Source organism: Dioscorea cayenensis, chromosome 14, assembly GCF_009730915.1.
Source record: "Dioscorea cayenensis subsp. rotundata cultivar TDr96_F1 chromosome 14, TDr96_F1_v2_PseudoChromosome.rev07_lg8_w22 25.fasta, whole genome shotgun sequence".
Taxonomy (NCBI): domain Eukaryota; kingdom Viridiplantae; phylum Streptophyta; class Magnoliopsida; order Dioscoreales; family Dioscoreaceae; genus Dioscorea; species Dioscorea cayenensis.
The window spans coordinates 13902488-13917255 of NC_052484.1; the positions used below are offsets into that span (position 1 = coordinate 13902488).

Sequence of the window (14768 nt, forward strand, 5' to 3'; positions counted from 1 at the left end):
AGATAAGCCATTGAATGATCATCCTAAAAACAAGAGTTTTTTTAAGTCATAAACATCAATCTCTCATCTATCACTTTCCCCACTCTCCACATCTCATCAAAAAAGACCTCACCGTGAACATTTATTTTTTTCCCTTTACTGTAAATATTTATTTCTTTTTTTCTCCCCTCACAAAGAAGAAGAAGAATATAGAGATGACGATGAATATGAGAATGAGTAGGAGAATATTGATGAAGAAAATGATGAAGCTATTGACCTAGATTGAGATTAGGATTTCCTAGCCTAATAGCATTTATTGGCAGCAGCAGCAGGGTAGTTGTGTGGTGGAGTGATTTTCTTGTTATGTTGATAATATGCTATTTCGCTCTATGCATGTTTTATGAATTTATCCAAGTTTGAGCTTTCACACTTCAATTTTTTTTTTCTTGTTTTATTAAAAATTAGTATGTATTAAATATGCATTTTATAAATTCTTTTAATTCTCAAGTTTTTTTGTGTCTTGCTTCAGAAAGAGGCGCCCGAGCCTTTCATCTTGTGCCTAGGTGATTTGACACCCTAGTGCCTTGATGTGCCTTTCACTTTTAATAACTAGGATAAACATCATATAATTTGGTTGTATTGCTACGAAGCAAATGCCATAAATGAAGTTTTAAGCCTTCCAAACTAGCACAAAGAGGTATTGGTTGTGAGTGTCATATACATTAACAATTTTTTTTATTCTACAATATCTTTCGTATGTTAATTTTTGCAACCCTTTCCAGAAGATTTTATTTCAGCACTCAAACTTACATTGAAATACATGACCCTGCTCATCCTACCAATTGCGCCCTTGTTTTAAGCTCTTTCCAAGGAACAGTTTCAGTTGTTCAGAAATCTAAGCAAGGTTCATACAGAAAGCTGAAAATTCAGACCTACTTAATCGACACTTTAAACTGGCGGTGACAAGTTTTTGATAGTAAAAAGATGGATAAATAACTGGTGGCGACAAGTTTTTAGCAGTAAAAAAATGGATAAATAGAGAGAATGGATATATTCAATTGAAGATACGATCACCAATCTATTACTTCCATGTATACAAGAAAGCACTTAAAAGGGCATTCGAAAATGATGTAAGAAATGGAAGAGTTTGATTAAAAAAGAAGAGGGTTCTTCCAAAAAAGGAAGAATTAAATGCTAAAAAGGACAGCTACAAAAAGAGGCTATTGAGAAAATTTATCTACATGGCAAAAGGCATTTTTTAAGGAGAATTTGGGTCTTGCATTAAGAAGCCAGTGTTTCAATAAGAAAGAACTTTCTCAAGTAAATGATTGCTACTACATACCGGGCAGTTTCCCTCATAACATGCCAACTATCTAAATACTTTGGGGTCCCATCACAATTAGGTCTTTGCTGCAAAGAAAGAAAACCTTCATGTCAAAATTGGTCTGAAACATAAGTACAATAAAAAGTGACTTCGTCCTCTGATATTGTGTTTGCTTGGATTAAGGGGCTAATTTGTCCATCAGGAAAATACATTCAAAGTTTTCATTTACTAAAGATTGGCTTGAAAAATGAGCAAGATCATCCACAGCAATTTTTTCCCCCCCAATTTCCTCCCAATTTTAAATGGGAATACTAAATTGGGATGATCACAACAATTACCTGTAGGCGGGCTCGAATCACCTGAGAAAAAGAGAGAAAATGGCCATAAATATCTCATTAAAGTTGAATAATCAATGATCCCAGTGAGAACACAAATTGGATAGGATGGCATCAATTGACATCACAAGTGCTATCAAAATTAAACAAAAAAGGAAAGAGTTAAAACTAGCCAGGAAAGAAGATTGCCTGGTATGGATAAGTAAGCATCATAGCAGCAATCTTAGAAGTCGCCCCAATTGTAGCAAAATCAAATGAATTCTGGCCAAGTAAAAAGAACAAACAATTAGCAATCAAATTGGATAACATGCTCAACTCCTCTGATCCATCAGTGTAAAAAAACCTAACAAAAATAAATAAATGTGATTTGAAGACCTACACTCTATTAGCCTAGTAAAGCAAATGAAGGACCAATTAATAAAAAATACAGCATAATCTGGACAAAGCTATAACTCATATGTTAAATTTTGTAGCCATTCAGTTTCGTAAGGATACCAGGGAGCAAACTATTCACCGGAATAACCATCCTTGACCCTAAATATATATATATATATATATATATACATAGGAATATGAATCTTATCGACTGGAACTTCACCTCGACTGCTCTATAAAATCAAAAAGCCCTATTTGCATTGCGGCTCACTCCTAAAGGTCCCACCAAAGCTGTTATCAAACCAGGAAAGGGATAAAGGGGGACGGTGAGATGGCCTATTATGCTATGCGTGCTCTTTAATTTAGAAGTGTTTTAGCCTGTTGATTGTGTTTGAGAACTCAACAATCTAATCATTCAATTGCTTTGAAAAAGTACTAAAACCAAAGTTACTTTATGATGTGAGGATATCCTATCATCAGTCAATCCTATCAGAACCAAGGCAGCAAACTTGAAAACTACATTGTAGCTTAGACAATGAGACACTGCAGACCCGAGTGGAAGGAAAAAAAACTTAAATCAGTTAGACATGCTTATGTATTTCTATTCCTAGACATTTGAGGTAGCATAGATCAACATTAATAATATGGGTACTTGACTTGAAGGAGGCAAACTGGATTTCTACCAAACAGAACCCATGCATGAACATTTGTGTTGCAATATATTTTACATCATCCATTCAAAGTTATCTTAGTGGATAGTAAAGCAATAAAAGAAATAGAAATCTAAAGTTAGCTCATACCAGTATATCACCATCTGAGTTTTCTGTTCTTTTATTTCTCTTAAAATGGATGGCCAATTTCCGAAGTTCCTCATATATAGTGAACTGTATTGCACCATGAGAAACCTGCAAAAAGAGAGCAAAAGCTGCAAACTAAGTCAAATGGAATGTTACATGAGATTTCCATTTCACCGCATAAAAATTGAAGTCACTCGTGATCTATATCATTTAATTATGCTATACGGATTGGCAAGACCATGTTTTGGTGCTGATGTTATCAACTTTGATGGAATTAGCCTTATTTCATTAAAACAATACACATGCTAGAATAGAAAATTGTCAAAATGAAAGATAAAGGCAGGAGAAGTTTCAAACCACAACTAGTTTGTTTATGTCTAAAATTAAAAACCAGGCAACAACTAACAAAAAGGATGTGAGAATAGGTTGAGTGGAAAATGTAAAGGGTTGTTGCTAAAATGGAGGTTGGAGACTTCAAAAGTTATGGTAATCAATTGAGTCAGCTGGTTTTCACAACTGCAAAGACACTGTTTTTCTATTTTCCAAAAGTTGACACAATTGCATGCTAGTTTTCATCTGCATTTCAAAAACTTGGAGTATTACCAAATGAATCTTAAAAGAAAATATTATAAAACGGCCTTAAATTATAACTTCTATATTTCCTTTCAGTTTCAAACTGATGTACCTCAACTTGCATTTCTACAAATCAAGTGAAGGCAAGGAAAATACATGATGTTTTCCTTATTCAAATTCATGTTTCCAAGTTTAAATTACAACAATCTAAGACAGGTAAAAAAATTACCATGATAATTAGTAAACATGAAAATGATATTAATGTTTAATGGTTAAACAATTTTCAACTTTTTCATAAGTGATCAATAGAGACCTGCTATATCTGATAAAATGGCAAAAATGCCTCAATCAATCAAACCAAAAAATTCTTTGCTACTCATAACTGCAACATTTGAGTTCAAGTTGGGTGTGCCAAAATATATGAGTTTACCTATATTATTTAGAGTACATCTAACGTTAACTATTGAGAATTTAACCAGACTGGATCATACTACTTAATGATTGGATTAGGACAAGAAACAAACAAAACAGAAGAAGAAACAAATATTGGCATTGGATATATTATATATATATATATATATATATATCGATTGTTTAGCTATGTTAGGACCTTTCTAAACCTACAGATCATGAATTAATTAAGGAGGGTATCTTAAGTCCTCAAAATAAAAGTATAAGGCCTACTGTAGATATAATTTAAGCCTTCTTATCGAATCACCGGAGTGAAGTAATCCACCTCCATCCTGACAGATTTTGACCTCAAATATTCAGATTACAAAGCTTTTGTCTTACAACCTCTTAAGCCATGTTTGTTTGTCTCATGAAATTTTATTTTTCTTTGTCACTTTGTGTGGATTGTAATCTTTTTTTTTATAATGCATTGTTGTTTATCCACTTAGTTAAAAACAAAACCTATAATTGAAATCTAACTATGGCATTGCGGCGATAACACACTGATCACGCAAACTCTACGCTCATGACAGGAAGAGGTACATACAAGAATAAGTCCAGGTGCAGCCCCTCTAAAAAATGCATGCCATCCTTCTTCTTTCAATATGGTCCTTATAGCATCTGATATTTGAAAGACAATATCTTAAATCCATCATTCATAACAAATCATAAAAGTGAACATGTATATAACACCATGTCAAGCAGTCAACAGAGAACTTGTATTGAAATTGAAAGGAGGCTAAATCATTGGAGAAATCAATTGAAAAGAAAATTTTCTACAAAGAATTTGACAGGAAACCAGCAGACAGAAATATTGGTTGCAACTTTGATATAACTGAAACCTGTGTAACAAAAAAAAATACTGAATAATGTGAAAATGCAGATTTTATTAGTTGTAATTTATAGCTATCAACTTATCATAGCTTCCTATCTACTCCCTCCGTTCCTTTTTATCTATCGTGGCTAACCAAATCTCACATACCAAAAAACTTAGTTATTTCACAAAATTTTATAAAAAATTAGTTATCTTTCCAAAATTACCTCTAATTTCTATCTTCACATTTCTCTCTCTTATTTAATTCCAACAAGAGAGTTGAATATTAATGTTAAGGGTAATTTTGGAAAAAAATAATAAATGCTTCTTGATGTTAGAAAATGACAGATAAAAAGGACATGAATTTGTGACAAATAAAAAGGAACGGAGGGAGTAACTTGTAACCCAATCTCCTTGATTTATGGTTGCTATTTTTTCCTGATTCTGTAGCAACTAAGTCAAGATTTAGTTTCCTGCAGTTGTATTTATGTTGTATTTCAAAGTTCTTCACTTTTCTCAAAATTCTTCAACTAAAAAAACCAAGACCTATTTTCATGATAATTTCCTCCAGCACCACCAAGTCAAGGCATACTTGCCAATAAGACACATGAGTGGCAGCCCCATGGGCAATTGAACATCCTGTGAGTAAGAAAAACTTGAAGTTCTGCAGTTAAAAGTTTAGTAGGACTGTAGGGTTTTTATTAGCTAAAAAGAGCCCTCTTAAAGACATTTTGTAATATCACAAAAGGTTATAATCACACAAAAGATAAGACATTTTAATCTTAAAGTAAAAAAGAATATGTCAGAATATTAAAAATAAAAACACAAGTACCATAAAAACCAGAATATGACCGATTCTGATGAAGGGAAGGTTGAAGCTGCAACCTTGTCTTCACAAGCCAAATAGGATTTGTAAACAAGCATACCTAAAGAAGATAAAGACATGCCCTGATCAAGATATAGAACAAAGTGTTTTTATTCATACAAAAATAACAAAGCAATGAAACACAAGGAATACAAGAAAATAACAAAGGAATGCAAAAATCTTATATCTGCTAGCGAGGTGCTACAGAAAACCAAACTAAAAGGAAAACATTGCTTAAGTTTCAAATTAAGTTTAGTGGCAAATAACCAATCAGCCCACTTAACAGGGGAGTAATAAATGCATGTGTGAAAGGGAAAAGGTAACAAGGAGCGGTAACTTACACTTGTCTGCATGAAGGAACTGGAAGTGAAGCACTGCTAGAAGTATCTAATTAGCAGTTTCAAGAACAACCATATAAGCATTCCAGCGATAAAACTATCTTGAAAAATCTTGGTGTCAAAGACCCTTTAAATTATTATTTTAGAACTTCACAGACCACCAGGATGCACTGGATGGATTTGGAATAGATTTACAATCATCAAACGGGCATCTTCAGGGAAGTATTTCACTGACATGTATACATGAATATCAACACAGCTATTTAATGGGTTCCCTGACTGTCAAAATGGGCCATAATCCTTTCTCCATTTTGCAGGTAAAGGAAGGCACACACATACATAGAGAGAAAGAGAGAATTCAAGCAACGCAGCATGACTTGCCACATCAACATAAAAGATAACAAAATTTCACACAACAAGATGCGGCGACCTAGGCAATGTGCTATTAACATGTGTTCTGAAAAATGGAATCTCTGATCCACATCATCAAATTAATATTTTTAACTACCAACTAACAGCAGTCATGTCTTAAAATATTAAAAAAAAAAAAAAAGTTACCCAAGGACTCAATTGAAATATTTCATTAGGTCCAAAGACTCAATTACACCAAGTTGGATTCAAAGACACTACTGAAATTGAGGCTTGGTTCGAAGCTAGGTCAAAGCGTTTAGCCCCATAAAATTACAAGCCAAAGTCATATATAATAGGTTTAGAATGACATATCAAAATAACCATAAACTAGAGTTGAGGAACTATCTGAAATAACAAAAATTAAATTTTTTATTTTAAGCTATGAATTTAATAGAAAAGAAGACCTACAATATATATGCACATTGTAAAATTTTCTTTCTTTAAATTCAATAAAGTTAAAAATTCTGTCTTCTAGAAATAATCATTAATCCATAAAATTGTGCAAGAATATAATGGAGAACAGATTTGAATACTAAACACCAAATCTAAGACAAATTCTTGAAAAACGACAGTCAAAAGTCAAAAAATAAAAAATAAAAAAAATAACCAACTTACTTAGTATCAAGAAATCCATTTTCTATTAGATGAGCAACACACTTGGCACATTTGTCTTTAGAACAAATCGCATACATAGCATTTTCTGAAAAGCTTTTCTACCAAACACATCAAACACCTTTGGATCCAGGACAAATGAACTTATCCCGAGAATATTTGCCATAAAGCTAAATGTGATCTAGGATAAGATAAAGAAATAAATGATTAAAGCTCTTTTGAGAAATAACAATTAACAATATGATATGTTTAGGTATGGATAAATTTATCCATGTGGCACTTGATCAACTTATCCCACATCATCTAATGAGATGAAAACATAAGTACAAAGATTTTAGTTTTCAAATCTATTATTACACAAAACTTAGAAAGTCAATTATGGGCATCGAAGTTTACACATTTCTATTCCATATTTTATTGTGAATCTTGAAAAATTTAAACATAGCGAAAGAAATATAAATTTTGATATAGCCTATCTCAATAGTTGCTTTAATGGCAAAAGCCACTTGTTGTCTAGCAAGGGAATTTTCTTTTGGAAGTTCTACAAACAACATGTAACCTTTGTTGGCAATATTAACAATATCCAAAAATCCTAAAGATATTCAAAATTATAGAATTGAAGACGAAATCTTCTTTATGCAAATGCAATTGAGGTCCTTGAGGAACTCTACAGCCTAAGAACTCGAGGATAAGACATGGGATTTAGTATGAAGAAGCATTTTAGTTTGAATAAAATACAAAGGTGTTTTGCACATATATCAAGAAAACAAAAAACTTCTCAAGTCCTAAGAATGCCTCTATAAGCTAGAGATCTCTATGAAAATTAAAACAAAAGTTACAAAACTAGAAGATTTTATCACTTCCACTATGAACTGATGCAATTCAATTGGAACTTGAATGCAAAATTAAATAGGTAAAACTATTATCGAGTCAAAAACTCTTATGATAATTAATTGCATTCAGACAAGCCTTACGATTCTATTTGTACTGTCAAAACATACCAAAGTGTTAATCACACAAGGAAATGGAAACCAAGCTCGACAAGCATTCAAATCAGCTTTCTTAAGAGGAAAACAACACAGCATTACAAATAAAAAAATAAAAAAAAGGTGTCAAAGAAGTTCTCTCACAAGAGCAAAACTTCAAGTTGGTGCAAAACATAAGAACCAACGATCCACCACAGGTACCGCATTAAAGCTTAAAAAATAAAAGACATACTAGACCATGAGCACCGAATTAGTAATCAATAAGTGATGCAAAAACAGACCAAAGAACCAGCTTCTGCTGCCGAAATGAGATGATAGCCTGCAGAGAGTGGCCCATCACTTCCTTTGGAATACCTACTTTTTGCTCTAGCATAGCTGCAAAAAGGAACAAAAAAATAAAAATAAAAATAAAAAAAATACAAATTTTTTGAAGGGCTTTAACTGCCAATCAAATAAAAGTTATTGCTTGCACCAATTCTCTTGGTAACGCTCTAGCAAGGTAACAACTTGCATTATTGATAATGAACAAGCGAAGCTAGCACTATCAACAATTAAGGGATTGCATCTCAAAGGGAATATTTATTTTGATACACTCAACAAAAAAATATATTGAATATAAATACATAACAACTTTGTAACTCTGACATCTAGTCCCTCTGGATTTTTTCGTTAAATGAGTACAAGTAGTGGTAGTTAAAAGCCAATCTCCACAAAAAAATAAAAAGAAGGTTCTCAAGGATCTATTTCTAAAACTATATAGTCACAAAATTTGCAATTTTGTCCATGCGTGACTACTGAAGGGTATTCAGGTCATTAAATAAAAACTTAAAGCTGAACGCTGATTTGACCTACGCAAATTGATAGAAAAATAAAAAGATTGACAAAGGGGCCACAGTGCATCAAAATCATACAAAAGCTTGGGCCAAATTCGCAGATCTTTCTAGATATAATGATAACATTATGTGCTCACTTAAAAAAAGATATTACTTGGTAGAAAGAGTTAGACATGCATATCAAGCTTTACAGCTCAATTTACTTGGAAATTGGGATATCAGAATTAGTTAGTTAACTTAGGTTATTAAAGTTGATAAGTAAAATGGAAAAAAAACAAATTACAAAAGGTCAACATATAATGAAAATGAATGAATATTCACATTTCAAGAAATTAACTTCACACTCAAATCTACAAAGAACAGTTCAGTGCTAGTCTGAACTTTAAACTTTCAAAAAAACTGATTCAATCTAACCAAGGAAAACTTGCTTCACACAGCAAACATTTGTTTAAAAGTGCATGCTGAATGCACACAACTCGAGATCAAATAGCACTTACAGGAAGAAGTATAAGCCCCATGAGACAGATGATCCAAACACTGCTGGAAAAAAACCCGCATAAAGCCCCCTAATGCCCTGGAAACGTAAACCCCATGACAATTTCAATTTTTATAGGACAAATATATCATACAATCAAGAATTTATTCCAGCTACTTTATAACTTCGACCATTTTTTCCCGGTTAACTGTTATATTTTACGAGTGTCCTAGGTGTCAAGAAGATTATAAAATCTAGTCCATTTCAAGCCAAACAGATCTATAGATTGTCCCTCTATCTTATTTGTGCCTCATTTACTTCTTTTCATAACATAAAACCCTAGACTTTCACACGGGCAACAGCTTCAAGTGATCATTTGATCCGACGAAGGATGCCACAATGAATGGACTTTAAATGTATCCATTACCAAAACTAAAAAAAGTCAAGTTCTATACTTTTGCATTTCCAATAAATTGCTTGGATTCCCAACTTACGTTCAAAATTCCACAAAATTTACTGAATAACTAAATTAGTTCTCTCGGAAGGATACAAAAGGTAACAAAATCTAAACTTTTGTTGAAATAGAACATATGAAAAGATCAAGACAAAAAACAATAGCTCTAACGCCAGTACCAACAAATCCAATCAGAGAAATCACGGAAGAAAATCAGGGAGAATATAAAAACCAAAGATAAACACCCTACCTCAGTACGTGCGATAGTGTAAATGGCGTGTCCTGTGTTCTTATACGACGGAAGATTGGCCAATCGTCCATCATTCACTGCAAACCCAAATACAATCAACAGTTGGATCTCAACATCAAGCAACAACAACAACAAGCAACAACAACAAGAAGAAGGAGGAAGGAAGAAGACCTTGGAATCTGGTGCGAACAACATCGAGAGGATGGAGAATGGCAACAGTGGAGAAACCAGCGACAGCACCGGCAGTGGCGTTCTCCCACTTCCAGTTCAGTGCATCCAATAGAGGCATCGTCCTCCGAGCTATCCAAACAATCGATCAATGCCAACCTTCCCGCACTTCCAAAGCTTACGCCATTGATGGCACTGCTCGAGCTAACACAGGCCAATCTAGGGTTTTTCGTCAGCGGGGCTAAACTAAAAAGTGAAAATTGCCAAAAAAAAGACCCTCTAAGTTTGCCATATTACCAAAAAAAACCTCTAATTTTGCAATCCCAAAACCCCTCTTTTTACACTCCATGATTTTGAAACCCCCAAAGTATGTAACGGTGGTTAACGGAGTGATTTTTAAATTTTATGGATGAAAATGGTCTTACACGGGAAGTCGTGGCTACAGCCGGCGGTGTGAAAGGAAGTGGGGTTTTTTTAGAGCCATTGTTTTTAAAATTGAATGAGGCGTGCGCCTTGAGGCGCTCCTCACGCCTCGCCTTGAGGCGCGCCTCAAGGCGCACGCCTTGAAGTTGAAAAATGAGGCTTATGCCTCACTAGCAAAAGGCGCACCGCCTAAGTGCGTGTGAGGCTTAAGCCTCAAAAATCCTGATTTTTGTAATATCATTTTAATTTCTAAAGCAAATAAAAAATATTTATATGTATATACTTCCATTAATAAAAACTTATATATATGTAAAATTCAATTAAAAAAAAACTCATCAACACCTATGATTTTGCATGTAGTACGTACCAATTTAATTTTTTAATCTAAAAATTATGTAAAAATGATAAAATTTATCAAGATAAACTGCAAATAAGATAAGATGAGTTACAAATAAGATAAAATTACATATAAGATAAGATGGGTTACAAATAAGATAAGTTATAATTTTATTAATTTTTGAAAAAAAATTATTTTATAAATAAAAATAATATATTTTAATAAGTTTCAAAAAAATATTTATTTTATAAATAAAAATAATATATTTGTTACTTTGTATTTGGTAGACAATATTGTTGTTGTTTTTTCCAAAAAAAAAAAAAAAAATTTGAGGCTTACGCCACGGTATAGAAGCGCCTCAAAACCCGCCTTGGGTTTTTAAAAACCTTGCTTAGGGCTACAGTCATTTGAGCTGTTTGTTTGTCTTCTCTCAACTGCATCTCTAGCCATTTTTGCTTCACATCCTCTGTAAAATTCAGCTTTTCCCTTTCCACCGGTGTCTCGAAGGAGAAGTCTCGCGCAAGTATTCGGCATTTCATCAGTTTGCAATCTAAGGTATTGATTATGGTTTTATGTTAACTATTCTGTTACAAAGAAACATTTTTCGGTTTTGTTTTGTGATTTTGTTTTTATTGGAAGATATTGAAGCCTGTAGGGGGATTTATCGGCTGGGGTTTTGTAAGTCTGTAGGGAGATTTTTCGACTAGGGTTTTGTTTTGTTTTACATTTTCGTCTGTGTACACGATCGAAATAGTTTTTCGATTGTTGTAATTTGTGTAATGTTTATAATATACGTTTCCCCTTTCAATTGATATGGTTGCAGTTGTACAAATGAGGTCTCCATTTAAAGAATGAGCTTTTACAGTTTAATTTTTGTCGTCTCCGTTTAAATATTGGTATCCCTATTTAATAATATAGGTCTTTGTTTAACAAATGATATCACTGTTTAAGAATTGAGAGTTTACCGTTTAACAACTTATATTTTCGCTTAACAATTTGTGAATACGGCTGGCTGAATGTGCTGTTATTGTCGCAGGCTTATGATTATAGCTGTCAATCTAGTTAATGGGTGATGGTACTTGACACAGGTAGTGGAGACCGTGGCTGAATTGAAAGTTCACATGATCCCTCGACACTGGGAGATCATCCGAAGGACACCGTTTGCAACATTTACTGAGTTGGAAGTTGTATTCTAAGAGCGGGCCCTTCTTGATTCTCTGTTACAAAGGTATGATAGCTGCACCAATAAATTCAGAATCGGGGAAAGCATGCTGACTTTCAGGCCTAAAGATGTGGCCCTCATTCTTGGTCTGCGTTGCGATGGAGACGCAGTCGTGTTTCAAAAGAAGAAAACACGCTCAGCTTTCGAAGAGAGGTATTTATCCAAAACCTACTAGAGACACAGAGACTCCATCAGGAGCACTCTTCAGCAACCCGTTGGACAGAGGGGAGAAGAAGAAAATTTTGCCAAACTACTGATGGTGTACCTCATGGGTACAATCCTATTCCCAAATACCTCCTGGTAGCATGGGGCGATACGCATGGGCGCAGGCGACGCACAAGTGGCTTATGGAGGACATTCCACAAGCAGCCGCTCGAGTGCAAGCTAGATGCGCAGGGAAGAAGACCAACACATGGTATATTATGGGTTGCATGGTCGCACTTAACATCTGGTTTTACTAGCTGACTAGAACCGGAAAAAAAGTCTATTTTTGCAAGATCCCAAGGATGTTGTGCTATGGTGAAAATATTTACCGGAAGCAAGCGACGATAGAAACCAGTTTGTCATCTCTCGAAGGAAAAGAGGTAATAAATCATGAGCAATGTGTTTAACAGTAAACGTTAATGTTTAAACATATTATTTACTGTTTAAAAAGTATTTTTCAATGTTTAAAACTTTTGTTCTCTGTTTACGTTTATGCTATAATGTTTAAATATATAAGTTCAATGTTTAACTATAGTTTTTATTGTTTAAACTGAATGATTTCTCTAAGATTGTTTGGTTTACACATGTTAGTTTCCTGAGCTGGTTCCGGTGAATGCTGATGAAGATATATTTATTCGGGCCTATCGTCGGTTGGATGCTATTGCTCCGGAACCACTTGCTCGAAGGCAAGATAAGAGGACAACCTCTTCCGTGCGCGCTCGACGCCGTTCTCCTACTTCCAGCCCAAAACGCGCACGCATTACTCAACGCCAGAGAAGCCCTCTCCTATCCCGCCCGATTGTAACACCACCACCGATGACGACATCGACAGTCCCCCCGATCGTGGCAGCCCCCCGACCGTGGCAGCGCCCTCGACGGCACTAGGCGAGGATGTCACTACAACTCTTCTACAGGCTTGCCAGATATTGATGACCGAGTTCCCTCGGCTTGTCGCTCGAGTTGAGGCATTGGAAGGCCGGTCACAATCGACTGCGCCGTCCCTCCGAACAAATGAAGCACCCGGGACGGACGCGGCATCGGAATTCGACGACGACGACATCATCGGGGAGGCCATTCGAAAACGACCTCCTTCGAAGAGGCTTGCGAAAAAGAGGAAAACAATAATGCCTCCGTCTCCACCACCGGCTAATGATGAAACAATAGCAGCACCATCGACGGCTGATGGTGTTACCGTTGATGCCATGGCCGTCACGGTGGAGGAGATCGCATATGATGTTGCCATTGCCGCGGTTGATAAGATCGATGATGTTGGCATTGCTGCGGTGGAATGGGCTGCTGACAGTGCGGCATCAAAAATGGACACAATCCCTGAAAAATAAGAACCGGCTAACATTGTGTCTCCCATTGATGTTGTTGCCGTGGCCACGGTTGAGAAGGTCATTGACTCTATTGTCAATGAAATCATAGTCACGGTGGAACCAACGGCCGACAGTGCCGCATCGAAGGCAGACACAATCCCACAACAACAAGAAGTATGTAAGGATATATCCCCGCTTGATGCTGCCGTCGTGCCCGCATCGAAGGAAGATGATGCTGGTGCTAAACACCGACAACTATCAACAACAGTGCCGCATGATGATCCCAAAACAGCAGTTGACGAGGGTCAAGGGAATGCCGCCGAAATGGCGACGAGAGAGAAGATCAATGCCAATAAAAAATTAGAAGAAGTTCGGAAAGTCTTTATTCCGAAGAAGAAAAAATACGTTGGTCAATCGCGCCTCAACAAGTACGAACATGAGTTGATAAGGATTTTTCTCAACTGCCCTATGGACAAGTAAGTTTGAAGTTTTATGGTATTGTTTAAACTATTATATGTTACCCTTTAAGTTATATAGTTAATGTTTAAATATCCCAGATAGCATTTAAACTATTACATATTACCCTTTAAGATATATTTTTAACGTTTAAATATTCCAGATAGAATTTAAACTATTATATGTTACCATTTAATTTATATAGTTAAAGTTTAATTATTCCACATAGAATTTAAACGGTTGATGTATCAGTTAAATATTTACAATATTGTTTACGTATCTCTGTTACCGTTTAACCGCAGTACTGTCGTGTGGAAGAATGACTCTGTCAGAACCACACGGTCCAGGCTATTCGATCTGCTTGAGGAGAAAGAGATGGTCGCAGAAGATGTGATGAACACTTTCGTATGTATAATCCAAAATTCACTGAGTATAGTGCCATATCGTTATAAGAAGCGCACCTCCATCACACAACCACTGGCGCTGTTTATGTCAACGCAGGGCGACACACATGATACCACCATGGCTATGATCGGAGATGTCACGCGCAACTTGCATGATGTTGAAATTGTCATCCTCCCGATAATTATGAATGGCCACTTCCATGTCCTCGTCCTTGACAATGACAAACAAGAATACATGCATTATTCTTCATGCCAAAGCAAGGAATACGATAAAGACGCGCTAGATATGATAAGTGCTTTAATAATTTGTGTTTGAGTAATAGTGTTTGGTAAATAACCGGTATTTAAATATCAACTTATATAC

At 35.3% G+C, this 14768-nt stretch overlaps 1 protein-coding gene across 1 annotated transcript; it reads right to left on the reverse strand.

Annotated features, from left to right (window-relative positions):
• Window positions 1-1159: 1159 nt before the first annotated feature.
• LOC120275091 (folate transporter 1, chloroplastic) lies at window positions 1160-10280 on the reverse strand. The gene is made up of 10 exons (XM_039281584.1): window positions 10043-10280; window positions 9872-9948; window positions 9190-9266; window positions 8141-8234; window positions 5480-5573; window positions 4381-4454; window positions 2814-2918; window positions 1828-1899; window positions 1642-1662; window positions 1160-1389 (listed from the first exon to the last, which is right to left on the reverse strand). Exons 1-10 carry the CDS (start codon window positions 10158-10160, stop codon window positions 1261-1263), a joined length of 861 nt encoding a protein of 286 aa, XP_039137518.1. The 5' UTR covers window positions 10161-10280; the 3' UTR covers window positions 1160-1260.
• Between the last annotated feature and the right edge of the window lie 4488 nt (window positions 10281-14768).

Excerpts from the sequence above, each read along its gene's own strand:
- LOC120275091 (XM_039281584.1), bottom strand. The coding sequence starts at position 10,160 with ATGCCTCTATTGGATGCACTGAACTGGAAGTGGGAGAACGCCACTGCC. Across the intron at positions 9,949-10,042 it reads TGTTCGCACCAGATTCCAAG|TGAATGATGGACGATTGGCC; the intron begins GTCTTCTTCCTT and ends TTGGGTTTGCAG. Across the intron at positions 1,900-2,813 it reads ACTCAGATGGTGATATACTG|AATTCATTTGATTTTGCTAC; the intron begins GTATGAGCTAAC and ends TTACTTGGCCAG.